The sequence below is a fragment of the Danio aesculapii genome, chromosome 24 (assembly GCF_903798145.1).
Source record: "Danio aesculapii chromosome 24, fDanAes4.1, whole genome shotgun sequence".
Taxonomy (NCBI): Eukaryota; Metazoa; Chordata; class Actinopteri; order Cypriniformes; family Danionidae; genus Danio; species Danio aesculapii.
In genome coordinates this window covers 14634770-14650409 of record NC_079458.1, presented here as the reverse complement: position 1 = coordinate 14650409, position 15640 = coordinate 14634770, and the positions used below count along the sequence as shown (strand labels likewise).

The window sequence follows — 15640 nt, the reverse complement described above, 5'->3', positions numbered from 1 at the left end:
ATTTCTTTTGTTCTATAAGCACCACCTACTGGAAGACACTGAATTAGCATTTTTATTCAGCCTGTCTATTATTTTTTTGCATTTTGAAAATGAATACCTTTATTCATTTCTGAGTGTATATAGGCAATGTATTTTAGTGCATTTAAACAAAACAGATTTATTAAAGAGATATATTTATTAAAATAATATTTTAGTCACCAAACATATTTAGAAATTGAAAGATAACCTACAAATTTTTAACTACATTTTTCAGTTTTTTTGTTTCTCTTGATTTTTCCTCTTTTTAAATTTGTATTTAATATTTTTTTATAACATAAATTGAGTGTACTAGTTTTTGGACCACTATCATAAGTTTTATGTTAGATAAGCTCCAGATATGGCCTCAGTACTGACTAGTCTAATGTATATGCACAAATATAATATTGTATAGATTCCTATTATAAATATGAATAGATTTGTGAGGGTTGTACTTATATATGCTGAGTACTGTATGTCTTAAAACTGGTTTATACTTCTGCATCGGCATGATCAGCATGACCCACGGCGCATGCATTTATACTTCTGCACACTGTTTGTGTTGCTCTGCAATAGCACTTCCGACACGCTAGCTGGCAGTGAGGTTTTTATGTTCCTCTGTGTTGAGTTTCTTTGGGGGTGTTTTGTTTTTTTCTGAACGCTACCTTAACGTACAAGTAGCTAAAACTCGCTCATTCTGAGGCTGAAACCAGCGGACGTGAAGTAACCTTAATCATAAGGTTAACACAAAACAAAACTTTCCACCTGGAGCTCCTTCACGGGACTCGACACTTGTAAACACTCACAGCTCTCGGTCCCACCCACACTCATCAGCGATACCAACCTGACCAATCGCAGAGCTTGTGCTACACGTTGTTGCGAGGTGCTTGACACAGAAGTATAAATCAGCCTTCATGTGGCATAAGTTTTCCAAAGATTAAGTCAGATTTGAATATATTTTTTGATATTAGACAATCTAATTGAAATGACTAACTGCTTTATACTAAGATGAAGCATCTTTCTGTCGATCGCCCCAATGTGCCCAATTTGCTTGTGAAAAATCAGCAATCAGCCATAAAACAATCAAGATCGCTGCATCTCTGAAATCTCAGAAAATTACAGTGATTGCTATAGAAAATTCCGCTAATTAGCAAAATATTATGTTGTATACAAATCTTGATGTTGTTTGTACATCTGCTTCGTTTTTCATAAAATACGAGACCGCCGAGTACGCAACAAGTCTGACAGCTGCTCTTTGTTTGGTTGGACATGTTTTGGGTTGGCAGCCATCATGCATGCAAGAAATGTAGCCAACGTCACACCCCCGGTGGATGAAATAGCAGCGTGTCACACACCTGGAGAAAACTGTCCGATCGCTGCTTGTCATTGCTGTCGCCCTCATTTACACTGTCTTCACCACACACCCTCCTTTTTTCTTGCTTTTAATGGTTACAGACTTAGGCAGAGGTGTCAGAATTTATGAGAGACTCGTCCCTCAGGGAAGGACAAGGAGAGAATAAGACAGCAAGAGTGTGTGTGTGTGTGTGTGTGTGTGTGTGTGTGTGTGTGTGTGTGTGTGTGTGTGTGTGTGTGTGTGTGTGTGCGAGAAGGGAAGAATAAGTAAGCGAGATAAGGATAGGCAACGGTATGAATCTCCTGAGCCGAAACCACCTCATAAGGCTGTTTGATTGGCGGCAAGTGGGTGTGAGGAAATGAATCATCCAGTCTCTGTTTAAAAAAAGAAAAAAGAAAAAACCTTTTCCTTTTCGGCTTCTGCTGTTCTTTCATCCCAAAGCCCCCTTCATCCTCCTCCTCATCAGGCCTTTAGCCTGCCAGCCGTTTTTATTGGTGGTTGTAAAGGAAAAAACAGTCTTCACTGTCACTACTAACTGTCCTTGCAGGATCCAAACAGTGGGTGTTCATTAGGTAGTGTAGTACATGTGGGAATGTGATTGTGTTGATGAACGTGTAACGGTAACGCTAGAGGCCATGGTCTTTAGCCTCCTTGGTAGAGCAACAGACTCCCATGCCGAAGGTCGCCCATTTGATCCCAGCTCGGAGCGGGTTGGGCATGGTTACAAACATGGCATCAAGGGTGAGAAGGAGGAGATTTCAAAACATGCTGAAATATGTACCTAGTAGGGTTGCACAATATATCGTATCAGCATCGATATCGCAATGTGATCATTCGCAATAGTCACATCGCAAGTCTATGCAATGTTGAGTCTGAATTCTAATTTATAATTTTGCAAGTGTTTTTCGAGCTCTGTGACTGTGTGAGTGTTTTAAAAGTATTCAAGCATAAAAAATTACTTGAAAAACTTCATTTTATTGAAATGTTTATAAAATTAAGAATTTGCAGTACTATTTTACATTTGATTATTCAATTACTGTGTACCTGAATACATTTTAACTCTTCAGAAGACATTAAAACACTGTTTATTTAATTAGCATATTTTTCTTTATTAAATTCCTCTATGCTTGTAGATTGTTTATTATATTTTATGCACTCCTCTACAGAATCTTCCTAATCAATCTAAAATTTAAGATTCTTTACAAACATTTATTCAACTCATCTATTGAAACTGTATTCATATCATAATATATATATCGCAGAATAAAAAAAATCACAATGTTCGATTTTCCAATATTGTGCAGCCCAACCCAGACGGTATTTTAAGGAATCATCTTCTGAAGGATGCTCCAAATTGTAGGCAGCATGATGTTGTTTATTAAGATCTCTTGTTTTGGCATTTTTATAGTTTTCTTTGACAAGAATTAATGTATTTATTGCTGAGAAATCAATACATCACTCAAAAATGACTTTTGCTGTTTGTATAAATTACTTGTTTAAAATTAGTTAAAACAACACAATTCTTAAGCTTTTTTTGGAGGGGGTGGGGGGGCAACTTACTGTAGTTCTTTTACGTTCAAATCACTTAGATTAAGTTAACTTAATCTATTTGTGTTAGGACAACATGACGGAATTGTGTGGAACCCAGCATTTTTACAGTGTACAATACATTCAATACACCATTAAACTTGTATCCAGGAAAGACATCTTTAATAGCACATTTGTGATAATAACAAAGGATTTTGGAGTGGCAAATCCTCAAATTATAGTGATTTCTGAAGGATATTGTGACACTAAGGATGACTGAGTATTGCTGTTGAAGATTCTGCTTTGCTGTTGTAGGGATAGCTTGCATTTTAGAATATATTAAAATAGAGTGCAGTTCATTGTAAAACTATTTAATGTTATAGCTCTTTTTTACTGTAAAAATATCAAATCAATTTTAATCAAATAAATGCAGCTTCACTGTGTATAAGACATTTTTTAAATGTTAAAATATGAATAAATATTAAATATTATCCTAGGGTGTAATGGATGCACAATTATATGGCTATGGTGCAAGTTATGCACTGAAAAAAATGATTCAAAGATGATTCCTTGGGTTTACTCATTTTTGTAAGTTAAGTGGTTGAAAAAGTTTATTTAGGCTGAATTAAAACAAACACATTAAGTTGAACATTACTAAATTGAATTTGTTTGTTTAAATTCAACCCATATAAATTATTTGCAACAATTTTGCAGAAATTATTTTCTTTTGTTCTATAAGCGCCAACTACTGGAAGACACTGCATTAGCATTTTTATTCAGCTTTTCTTTTTTTTTTTGCTTTGCATAAGTTTTCCAAAGTTTAGGTCAAATTTGAATTCATATTTTGACATTAGATAATCTAATTGAAATGACTGACTACTTTATAAGACATACATTTAGAATAATATAAAGATTTAATCATTTACATAAATACATAATCATCAATCAGAAACATATTTTTTTTCATTTATAAATAATAAATATTATGGCATAGTTAACATTATATGTGGTTGTGGAATGTGCTTTTATGATTTGTTTAGCAGTTTTTAGCATGATAACCCGCTAACAACAAATTCATTTTTGTGGGCTTTGCATGAGGATTATTGTTTCTGTGTTGAAATAAGTTTAAATTTCAATTATGTTTCTACCATAAAGCGCAGGTGCCTATGTAGACAGCAAGATGTCTCGCTAGGTTTTGTAGAAGAACTATTGATTCATTGTTGCTTTCTCATTTAATTCTTCTGTCGCTTGTCGAGTCTCGGCCGCTCTCCCGTTATGCACCAGATCTTTTTTAATTTCCACGCAAATGTGACGGCCCTGTCCACTAATGCTTTGTGACAACTCACAAAACCTCGTTACATTAATCATTACAGGATGTGCTCTCTGTCACCCACACCGTCCGGGTGGTTTCCTCAGAGATCTACCTTCCCCCCCCCAAAAAACACATTGCATAAAAACATAATAATAAATATACAGTTGAAGTAAAAATTATTTTCTCCTTTTTCAAACATTTACCAAATTATGTTTAACAGACAAGGAATTTTTCACAGTATTTCCTATAATGTTTTTTCTTCTGAAGAAAGTCTTGTTTGTTTTATTTCGGCTAGGAGAAAACTTTTAAAAAACATTTGACGGTCAATATTAGTCATTTAGATCAATGGTCTTAAACTCAATTCCTGGAGGGCCGCAGCTCTGCATAGTTTAACTCCAACCACCTCCAACTCACACCTGCTTAATAGTCTCTAGTAGTCTTGAACACCTTGATTAGTTGCATCGGCTGTGTTAGGGTTGGAGCAAAACTGTGCAGAGCTGCAGTTTTGACTAATATTGACCGTGAAATGTTTTTTAAAAAGTTTTCTCCTAGCCGAAATAAAACAAATAAGACTTTCTTCAGAAGAAAAAACATTATAGGAAATACTGTGAAAAATTCCTTGCTCTGTTAAACATAATTTGGGAAATGTTTGAAAAACTCCATCCAGGAGTCCAGTTTGAGACCTATGACTTAGATTGATTGGACTGATTCTGTAGGGAAGTTAATCATTCATAAATGTCAAAAAACGAATTAAAAGCAAAGATAAAAGCAAAATAGAGTTTTATGGTGCAGAATTTGAAAAATTAAAAAAACACTACAAATGTCTTTATTGTATAAATACTTCATGAAAGTTATTATTTATTAATGTTACAGATGGTAAAATTTCTTGTGCCTGAATACTTTTGGTTAAACGCTGCATTAACTACATAATTCTCATGTATTCTGTTTCTCCTGGTCAACTATAATCATAACTCAACATTGCAGATCCTGCTATGTGACTATTGCAGATGTGCACATTGCAATATCGATACTGAAACGATATATTGTGCAGCCCTAGAACAAATCTATTGTTATACAATGATTTATTTGCCTAATTCATCTAGATAAGCCTTTAAATGTCACTCTAAGCTGAATACCAGTATCTTGAAAATTGAGAAATGAGTAATTTAAACTGTTATGTTTATAAATGTGTTGAAAAAAAATCTTCTTTCCATTAAACAGCAATTGGGGCATACAGGGGGCTAAAACACGGCGCGCCACGCAGCACCATACATTTCAGAATTCTAAACATAGGTTCTTCTTTTGTGTTCAACAGAGAAAATGGAATGATTTGTAACCACTTAAAGGTTCTATTAAAGTTTTTTAGGATATCTTTAAGCTAGTGTGCACCAAAACAGTGACAAAATTCTTTTTTAGAAGATATAAACCTGATATAAACATGTAAAGCTTGTAGTTTGTCACTTCTCCCTATATTGATCAACGGTTTTATTCACGTCACCTCATACTTCAGTTTCTCATCAAATCTTGACCAATCAAATGCTTTCTAACATCTGACATGTCCCACCCCCTTCAAGACGCTTGTCATTTGATACGTTTGAGCTCAATCAGTTGTGAGAAAACAGAACATTATTGGTTGTTTTTTAAAAAGGGGAGGATCTACATTATGTCCCACCCTCTCTTCATGTTTCAGTTGAGATTACGTCAAACGTTGAATTAAAATGCACATTTAAAAACACTTCAGGGACCTTTAAGGATGAGTAAATCATGAGTACATTTGTATTTTGGGGTGAACTGTCCCTTAAAGCAATTGTGATTTATTTTTATCTTCACATTTTCTGATTTTTCTCTCTTTCACGCTCTTTTGCAGGTGACATCACTCAGAAGGGATATGAGAAGAAGAGGTCAAAACTGCTCGGGGCGTATCTGCCACATCCTCCAGGTATGAGCCCCAGCTCTCGCCTCACATTATAGGGTCAGCGAGTACGTTTGTACCCACAGCCTTGCATGCGCATGCTTTTCAACAGCTGACTGAACCGGCAGATGGGTTTGCCTTCCCCACTCGCGTTTAAACAGATTCTCAAAACCTGTGATGGGAATCGCTTTTGCTGTGGTGTAATATTCTAGGAATTAAAACCTCAACAGATGGATTTCACAGGCCTTCTTTCGTACTTTACAAAGTGGTGCTTTTGTAGGGCATCCTAGACTGCATTATTATTCGCCATGCTTAATTAGAGCTGCAACAAATGACTATTTTATGCTTTTTATGATAAAGAAATTAGAAATAATTTATTGATTCATTTGCCTTTAGTTATTGATAATCGAGTTTTTGATAATCAACATGTATATTACTATTAAATTATACTGGTCAATTATTTTTGACAATATAAATTTATATATATATATATATATATATTTTTTTTTTAGCAATGTTATATATTTGACAATATATAAATACTATATTATATAATAAATAAATATTATATTATATGTATAATTATTTTCAGCAATGTTATATATACAAAAATTCAGCTATATATATATATATATATATATATATATATATATATATATATATATATACATTTTTTTTTTTTTTATAATTATTTTTTAGGGGTTTTCACCTTTATTTGGACAGGACAGTAGAGAGAATTGACAGGAAAGTGTGGGGAGCAGAGAGAGGGGAAGGATCGTCATAGGACTACGAGGCGGGAATCGAACCCGGGTCGCCGCGAACACCGGAGTGCATGTGTCAGTGCACTTTTCCACTACGCCATTGGCACCGACATATATAATTTAATTATATTTTGTAATTAGATGGCAAATAGATTAAATGAAATGATATGTAGGGTGACGCGGTGGCACAGTGAGTAGCACAATCGCCTCACAGCAAGAAGGTCGCTGGTTTGAGCCTCGGCTGGCTCAGTTGGCATTTCTGTGTGGAGTTTGCATGATCTCCCTGTGTTCGCATGGGTTTCCACTGGGTTCTTCGGTTTCCCCCACAAGTCCAAAGGCATGCGCTATTGGTGAATTGGGTAAGCTAAATTGTCTGTAGTGTATGTGTGTGATTGAGTGTGTATCCCAGTGACGGGTTGCAGCTGGAAGGGCATTCGCTGTATAAAACATGTGCTGGATAAGCTAAATTGTCTGTAGTGTATGTGTGTGATTGAGTGTGTATCCCAGTGATGGGTTGCAGCTGGAAGGGCATTCGCTGCATAAAACATATGCTGGATAAGTTGGCAGTTCATTCCGCTGTGGCGACCCCAGATTAATAAACTAAGCCAAAAAGAAAATGAATGAATGAATGATATGATATGTAATGAAAGGACAGGTGGCAACTGAGATGGAGTTCCACATGCAGCTTTATTTTACGAGAATGGTCAGCAGGCAGGGGTCAAAACAGGAACAAATCATTAATAGCAAAGGCAAACCAAAAGAGTAATCCAAGAGACAGGCAAAGGTCAGGGCAGGCAGAAAACTAGAAACTATTCCAAAAAAACTATTCAAGAATCAAAAGCCAGACAGAGCAAAACATATGGAACAAGGAATGAATGTCTCTGTGGTGCTTAAATAGTCTATGTCATCAGTCTTTGATCAGCTACCAGCTATGTGTGTGTAATCATTGGAGATATGGAAACAGGAGTGTGTGAGGTGCATGATGGGATATGTAGTTCATAAAGTGACAGAATTGTAGTCCGGGTGAAGGTGCATGTTTACCAGCGATCTGCAAGCCTGAATCGTTGGTGATCGTCGCAACGTTTTACACCTCACCTGTTTTATATCATTGCATTACCTTGTTAAACAATGATAACCCAAATATTGATGAAATGCATCAATGTTATTACTTGCAAACTAAATTTGCACGCACAGAAATAAAGCATCGTTTACATATTGCCAGACTCCCGTGAAATCTGTCAGACAGTGCGATGGGTGCAAGGTGCGTTTTCTTTGCTCAGTACCATGTCTTCAACAGTGGTAATATTTTCAACAGTACGGGCAATGCATGGACACTTCCCGCCATATAACATTGATCCAGTGCAATACATTTTTGCCATCAAGTAATTAAAATAAACGTAATTAAAATAAACATATTTTTACTGTATTTACTGTATCAGCCTAAATAAAGGTTGTTGACATCCAAATATAAAGCGTTGTCAGCACCTGTAAATATTCTACATTGGTACATCCCTATAATAATATGAATGTTAGGATCTAGGTCAGTTCAGAATCACATTTGAAAGCAAGTCAGTGAGAAAAGTGAGAAGAAGATTCAATCTTTTCAAGATAAAGGTGAAAATATTAGAATTGGTTAATAACGTAAATGCAGTCTTAAGTTCCACCGGCTCTATTTTGTCTTTACCCTCTGTGAAAATCTTATTTGGAAAGCGAGGCCATCCATAACCCGGTCCGGCTCCAGACTTAATCAGTCTATTTGCCCGCTTGTTCCTGCAGCGCTGCTTTAAAATGAGCTGATAAGTGACTGTAGGCACCAGAATTAAGAGGCTCCTCTAAGCTCTTCTCAAGAGCTTCATAAAAGGTGCTTAGAACTTTTTCCCTCTCATTTCAATGAACTGAAACAACCCCTCTTATGAATTTTAGTGAGAGAAAAAAAAATATCAAACGTTCAGTGTTGATTTTCAATAAGTGGTTCCTCAGTTGATCAACCTGGATGCTCATTTAAGTGCGCTTAAAGTAAATACTCTGCAGTTTGACTATCGATTCAAATGTGCTAAAATAAGTTGCTGCAGATCAAATGTCTCCAGATGGCATTAATCTTTAAAAGCAGCCGCCATCATTAAAACTATGAACTCATTGAAGTAATCTCTTGCTTTTGAAAAACCTTTTTAGAAAAATGATGCTTTTGTCTTCAAATGAGTCGATTACCTCTCTGTTACAGTTATCCCAGACATATGTTCTCAATATATTTAGACCACTTCCTTTCCAAATTCAGAAATGTGTTTGATGCATTAGTCAGCGTTCATTAACAGATTTTGGTGCGGCTTTCTAAAAATGTTTTTGTAAATATAAATGTAAATGGGTTGCAGCTGGAAGGGCATCAGCTGTGTAAAACATATGCTGGATATGTTGGCAGTTTATTCCACTGTGGCGACCCCTGATTAATAAAGGGACTAAGCCAAAAAGAAAATGAATAAATATAAATGGACTGATAGATGGACATTAAATTTTTTTACACGATTAAAGGATGGATGGATTCATTTGATTTTACAGTTTTTCTCATTTGGTTTGGCTTCATTCTCAACATTATAAGATTGTTTTGTAAAACAGTCTTACAGTTCAGCACAACACTATAGCTCACTTGCAAAAGCTCAGATATTTCCCAAAACTGTTCACTCGTGTGTCAAAACTAAATTTCCTTCTCACTTAAACAGTCAGTGCCCCCAAAATCCTTTGTCCCTTTGGCATTGCGTAAGCACTGAAAGTCAAAATGTTTAGTTGTTATGTCACTTTATTGCAGAGGACCATTGAAATATCCCTCATGTCTATTTTTTTTTTTATCTTAGCCCAGTTTTTGAAAATGGTTACTCTATTGCTTTTTGTCTTTTGACAGAATGCAATTGTGTATAAAACTAAATAAAATGCATGTATAAGATTTATAAAAGCCTCCTAGGTTTGCTATCACACATTGCACTCATACTGCCTAGGAAATTGTTACCATTGTCAATCACACATAAAGTAATTTCCATACATCAGAATAAAACAAAATATAATGTAATACAAACACACAAACAAAAAACAATGAAAATTATATGTAGCCTACAGTGCTTGATTGGTCATGTGAGATGTGTGAAATTCCTTCTTTGTTAGTCAAGTTCTAGTCTCACCTGACTGTCAATTGCTATAATAAATGTATCAAATGTTCCACGGATTCATATATTCATGGTATTATGTTCTTGACTAATTTTGACAATTGAACAGACTATTGTGCATGTGATGACTTATATAATGAAATGACACTGACATATTTTGAAGCGAACAACCATTAGACTGAGAATTAACAATCAGTTTAGATCAACTAGATCTATTCACTTGGAAGTTGTGCTAAATGTCGGTTACATGTACTTAATCATTTGCTAAGATGTACTTAGACATTTGCAATTTTATGAAATGAATGAGAAAATCAAGTATGTTGTGAACAATTGCCAAGTGGTTTGGAAGTTTGTCCATATTGTTTTGAGAATGTAATTTCTGTTTCAAGAAATGAGCCAAACCAATTGAAAAAAACTGTAAAACACAACACAACACAATTCATTAATTGAGTAAAACATATGCGGAAAAGACAGTACATCGCGCTGCAGTTTTGTGAATTGATGGATGGATTGATGAATATTTTTTTTCATATTAGATGGACGAGTAGATAGTTTTCTTAATGAATGGATGGATGGATGGATGGATTTTGAATAATGCTGTAGATAACAGATGATAGATAGATAGATAGATAGATAGATAGAGAGAGAGAAAGATGGATAGATAGATAGATAGATAGATAGATAGATAGATAGATAGATAGATAGATAGATAGATAGATAGATAGATAGATAGATAGATAGATAGATAGATAGATAGATAGATAGATAGATAGATAGATAGATAGATAGACGGATAGACGGATAGATGGATGGATTTTCAATAATGCTGTATATAACAGATAGATAGATAGATAGATAGATAGATAGATAGATAGATAGATAGATAGATAGATAGATAGATAGATAGATAGATAGATAGATAGATAGATAGATAGATAGATAGATAGATAGATAGATAGATAGATAGATGGATGGATGGATGGATGGATGGATGGATGGATGGATGGATGGATGGATGAATGGATTTTCAATAATGCTGTATATAACAGATAGATAGATAGATAGATAGATAGATAGATAGATAGATAGATAGATAGATAGATAGATAGATAGATAGATAGATAGATAGATAGATAGATAGATAGATAGATAGATAGATAGATAGACTGTTTATAATAGATTTTCAATAATGAATACAGTAGATAGGTATTGTATGTATCTAAATGTATTTATGGATATCTATATACTGTATATATTCTTGTATTTGTGGCTAAAGAATAAGATATTGATTGATTTATTTTTTTTGCAGTTTCACCAGGCACTATTTATAAAGTCTGCAGTGCTGCATTTACAGTTTGTAAAGAATCTGTGTAAGTTCTGAAGGTCTGTGATTTGTGCTCGGCAGGTCTGGCTGCATTGTTGATTAGCACAGCTTCTGTTGCCATAGCAACAGGCAGCCCGCATGTTCCCAGTCTGGCTCCCGGCGAAAGCGAATATATGACATCATGCTCAGGCACAAAGCATGTAGAGTAGACTGTGGTGCGAAGAGCGGCGTGTGCCAGACTCAACCCAGTGCCTCCTGCAAGAGCTGCCGATGGCATGAACCTGTGTGTGACAGTCAGTCCTTTACACATCTGCACTATGACATCTCATTCAGTGCCTGTGTGTGTGTGTGTGGGGGGGGGAGACTTTCAGAGCATCAGGTTTCTAGAGATTACCTTCCTCCTCTCCCTGCATGACAGGCGTATTTAAATGTTAACTCAATCAGTATTGACGGTTGACTGTTACCTTAGGCTTTTTAGTAGGAGGAAGACTCATTGTGCTTGAGTCAGAAAAGCAGCATCACATCCTCCGCTGGTGCGTGCTTCTGACTTAACCTGCTGTCTCACCTTCTGCCTTATTGAATGAATAAATCCACCCGCGGACATCTTCGGCTATGTCAGCACGGGGCCAAAATTGATTTCTCCGGCCTGCACGCAGAGCTCTTGGCTGGAGTGCTGAGAGCATCCCAGGCCGCCTCACGTGTCCTAAAATCTGCCAGGAGGAGCCGAGTGGTGCTAAGCTCTCCGCTCTGAATCCAAGACAACAAAGAACAACAGAAGAGAACAGAGCTGGATCATCACAGGAGCCATTGATATGAGTCACAGCCGACCGATTGCTGCCGCGTGTGCCTGGAACTCCATATTTTAGCTGTTCTTAATTAGGGCTGCACTGGCAGAGACTTTTTGGCAGGTATATTGATAGTCCCTCATGTAATCTGCAGAAATATAGGGCCCACGTGTAATTTGCAGAACAGCTCAGTAGAATTTGAAAGTATTCGAATAAGTAAAGTAAAGTATTTTCTGCTCTGCTGAATTGCATACATTTCTTTGGTCGTAATCTGTGGGAAAAAATTGGGGTCGTTCTGAGGACTTCCAGCTTATTCCTGATGGGGAATCTTCTCCAAAAATGATGAAAATGGAAAAGCAGTGATCAATTTGTTTAGAAAATATACTTTTTTTTGCATTAACGTCATGTGATTTGCGTTCAAATGTCAGAGGCGGGAAACTAATTAAAGATATTGAGGTCAGACAGGAAAGACTGTATCTTGAGTTTGTTTAATACAGATTACAAAAAAGTTGCTTCATGAATAATAGAGAAAACCTGATGCATTTGCTGATCTCGAAGGGTTAATTCAGAAAAATAAGATGCATCGAGTAAGATACTACATATATTAAAATAGATAATTGATGTTGCCGTCAATAGCCCTATGGGAGTTTGTAGACATATAATGATAATAACTCCTTACATTTATATAGCGCTTTTTTGGACACTCAAAGCCAGTAGCGGCGCAAGCTTAACCAGAACTGTAGGCAAACGATGGTCAATGGGGTTGGGGGAGGTGGATGGTGTCTCCATGCCGCCCCTAGCAAGATACTGCCCTGGGCTACATCCACCACTGCTTAAAGCGCTTTACACATTTTTGAGGGGAATCTCCTCATCCACCACCAGTGTTCAGCATCCACCTGGATGACGCAACAACAGCCATATTTCGGCAGATCGCACACCACACACCAGCTGATTGGTGGAAAGGAAAGTAATGAGGCCATGATGGATAGAGGCCAGTGGGCAAATTTTGCCAGGATGCCTAGGTTAAACCCCTACTCTTATTCGAAAGACATCCTGGAATTTTAAATGACCACAGAGAGTCAGGACCTCGGTTCAATGTCTCATCTGAAAGACGGTGCTAAACAGCATAGAGTCCCCTTCAGTATACTTGGGCGTTAGGGCCCACACAGACTGCAGGTTGAGCACTTCTGGTCTCACTAACACCACTTCCGGCAGCAACCTAGCTTTCCCATGTGGTCGCCCATCCAGGTACTGACCGGGCACAGCCCTGCTTAGCTTCAGTGGGCAAACATGTGAGAGCTGCAGAAAGCTAGCTGTTGGCGAAGGTTATAGCACTCATGGCGACCCTTCTCTTTGCTCCTCAAACTTTACTGTCGGAACTCTACTCTCCTATATAAAAGGTGAAACCCTTTTAAAAAAAGGTAATTGACTTTAATTGTATTTTTCATGCTTTTCTTCCTACGGACCTTTTTTGCCCGTTTTTAAAAGATTTCAAGGTTTCAGCTCAACATACTCCATAAATAATGTTTTCAAAACTCTTTTAAACTGCTCATTTTAGACTTTGATAGAAATTGTGTCATTTTGGTGACTGTCGCTTTAAATTAAAATAAAACTGTACTTTCAGCCCTATTTTGGAAAAAAGGGTGGAGCTAAAAATGCATTATTATCCGTCCTAACTATTAGCATGGCAGTAGATTCAAAATGGCTGCTTCTCACTCAGGACTGTCTATGCTAATGAGTGAGAGATTGTCACTAATGAGCGGGGCTTTCCCTTTCTGATGACATGTACAAAGAGAGAATGTCAATCAAAGTGTTTCTGCAGATAGTTTTTATCCAGTGTGATTATAAAAAAACATAATTAATTATCAATTAAATTTGATAATCTGGCAATATTCACACACTGTTGCCACACAACCTTATAAAAGTTATTTTTGCGTACAGTAATAGGTCCCCTTTAAAGCTATTTTGTTTGGAAAGTTACACAAATCAAACATGCTTAGTAGAAAGGTTAAATCATTAGTTGGCATAGCTTGTAGTCATAGAAAAAACATATTCAAATAATCTGTTTCTAAGAAAAAAACATCACTAATGTTAGCCAATGTCAGTGTATTGTGTATCTGAGTTACTGCTGTATCAGACGCCAACACACTTTTTAGTCTGATTTTAGTCTGATCAAGAAAAAATAGAGAGAATGCAAGCCAGAAAGAAAAGCTACACAACTAAGAATGAGACAAGAGGATCTGTTGTCAATGAGAAACTAAAAGAAGGAAACGCTGATTAAAACAAGAAGAAATGCAGGTTTCTCTGAACCTACGCGCGCGTAGTTACAGGAGGAGATCAATGAGGTGTATGTGTGATGAATGAGTTTCTGGCTGAGATGTGTAATTGTCCCTCTCTTGCTCTCTCTGTCTCTGTCTCTTAGGGCTAGAGGCGTCCATGGCACACGATCGCCGGCCGCCCATGGCGCCTTCCTCCGCTTCACGATACCACCGCCGGCGCTCCTCCGGCACCCGTGACGAACGCTACCGATCAGGTGAGATATTTCTGCACTGATCCCTCAGGATTCTTACTCTGGAAATGATCTTAACAGTTTAACATCCAGTGGGGAAAATTCACACATTGACCTTTTTATATGTACAGTTGAAGTCAGAATTATTAGCCCTCCTAAATTATTAGCCCCCCTGTATAGTTTTCCTCAATCATTTTTTCAACACATTTCTAAACATAATAGCTTTAATAACTAATTTCTAATAACTGATTTCTTTTGTCTTAGCCATGATGACAGTGCATAATATTTCTCAAGATACTAGTATTCAGCTTAAAGTGCTGAATTTCGGCATTTCGGTTAATTCGGCAGGTTAGGGTAATTAGGCAAATCATCGTATAACAGTTTGTTCTGTAGACCAGTGTTTCCCAAACCTGTTCCTGAAGGCACACCAACAGTACACATTTTCAACCTCTCCCTAATCAAACACACCTGAATCAACTCAGCAGAACATTAGAAAAGACCCCAAAACCTGACACGAATGGGTCAGATAAGGGAGACATACAAAATATGTACTGTTGGTGTGCCTCCAGGAACAGGGTTGGGAAACACTGCTGTAGATAATCGGAAAAGAAAATTGCTCAAGGGGGCTAATGATAAAACTGCTTTTATTCTAGCCAAAATAATACAAATAAGACTTTCTCCAGAAGAAAAAATATTATCAGACAAACAGAAAAATTTCTTGCTCTGTTAAACATCATTTGGAAAAAATACACAGGAGGGCTAATAATTTTGACTTCAACTGTATATAACAAATCATTAAAGTGACCCTGATGTTGAATATTAAATACATTTGTGTTATTTTCAACCTCCTGTTGGGTTAAAAACAGGCATTTACCAATAAGGTATGATTTACACAAGCATATGTTTTAGCGTTTTATATTGCTAAGCAAAATCTTTCATCTACTTAGATTTTGGCAATCAGTTTTAGACCCAATCTCAATTCTATTTTT

The 15640-nt window shown here is 36.6% G+C and overlaps 1 protein-coding gene across 6 annotated transcripts in view; it reads left to right on the top strand.

The window, feature by feature from the left end:
* Positions 1-15640, top strand: part of dip2ca (disco-interacting protein 2 homolog Ca) — a 235944-nt gene that overhangs the window by 118256 nt on the left and 102048 nt on the right. For all 6 annotated transcript variants that reach the window (XM_056450841.1, XM_056450840.1, XM_056450839.1 and 3 more), the window contains exons 2-3: positions 6076-6147; positions 14565-14675. In XM_056450841.1, the coding sequence (XP_056306816.1) occupies positions 6076-6147; positions 14565-14675 (183 nt within the window). The remainder of the gene's footprint in view (positions 1-6075; positions 6148-14564; positions 14676-15640) is intronic.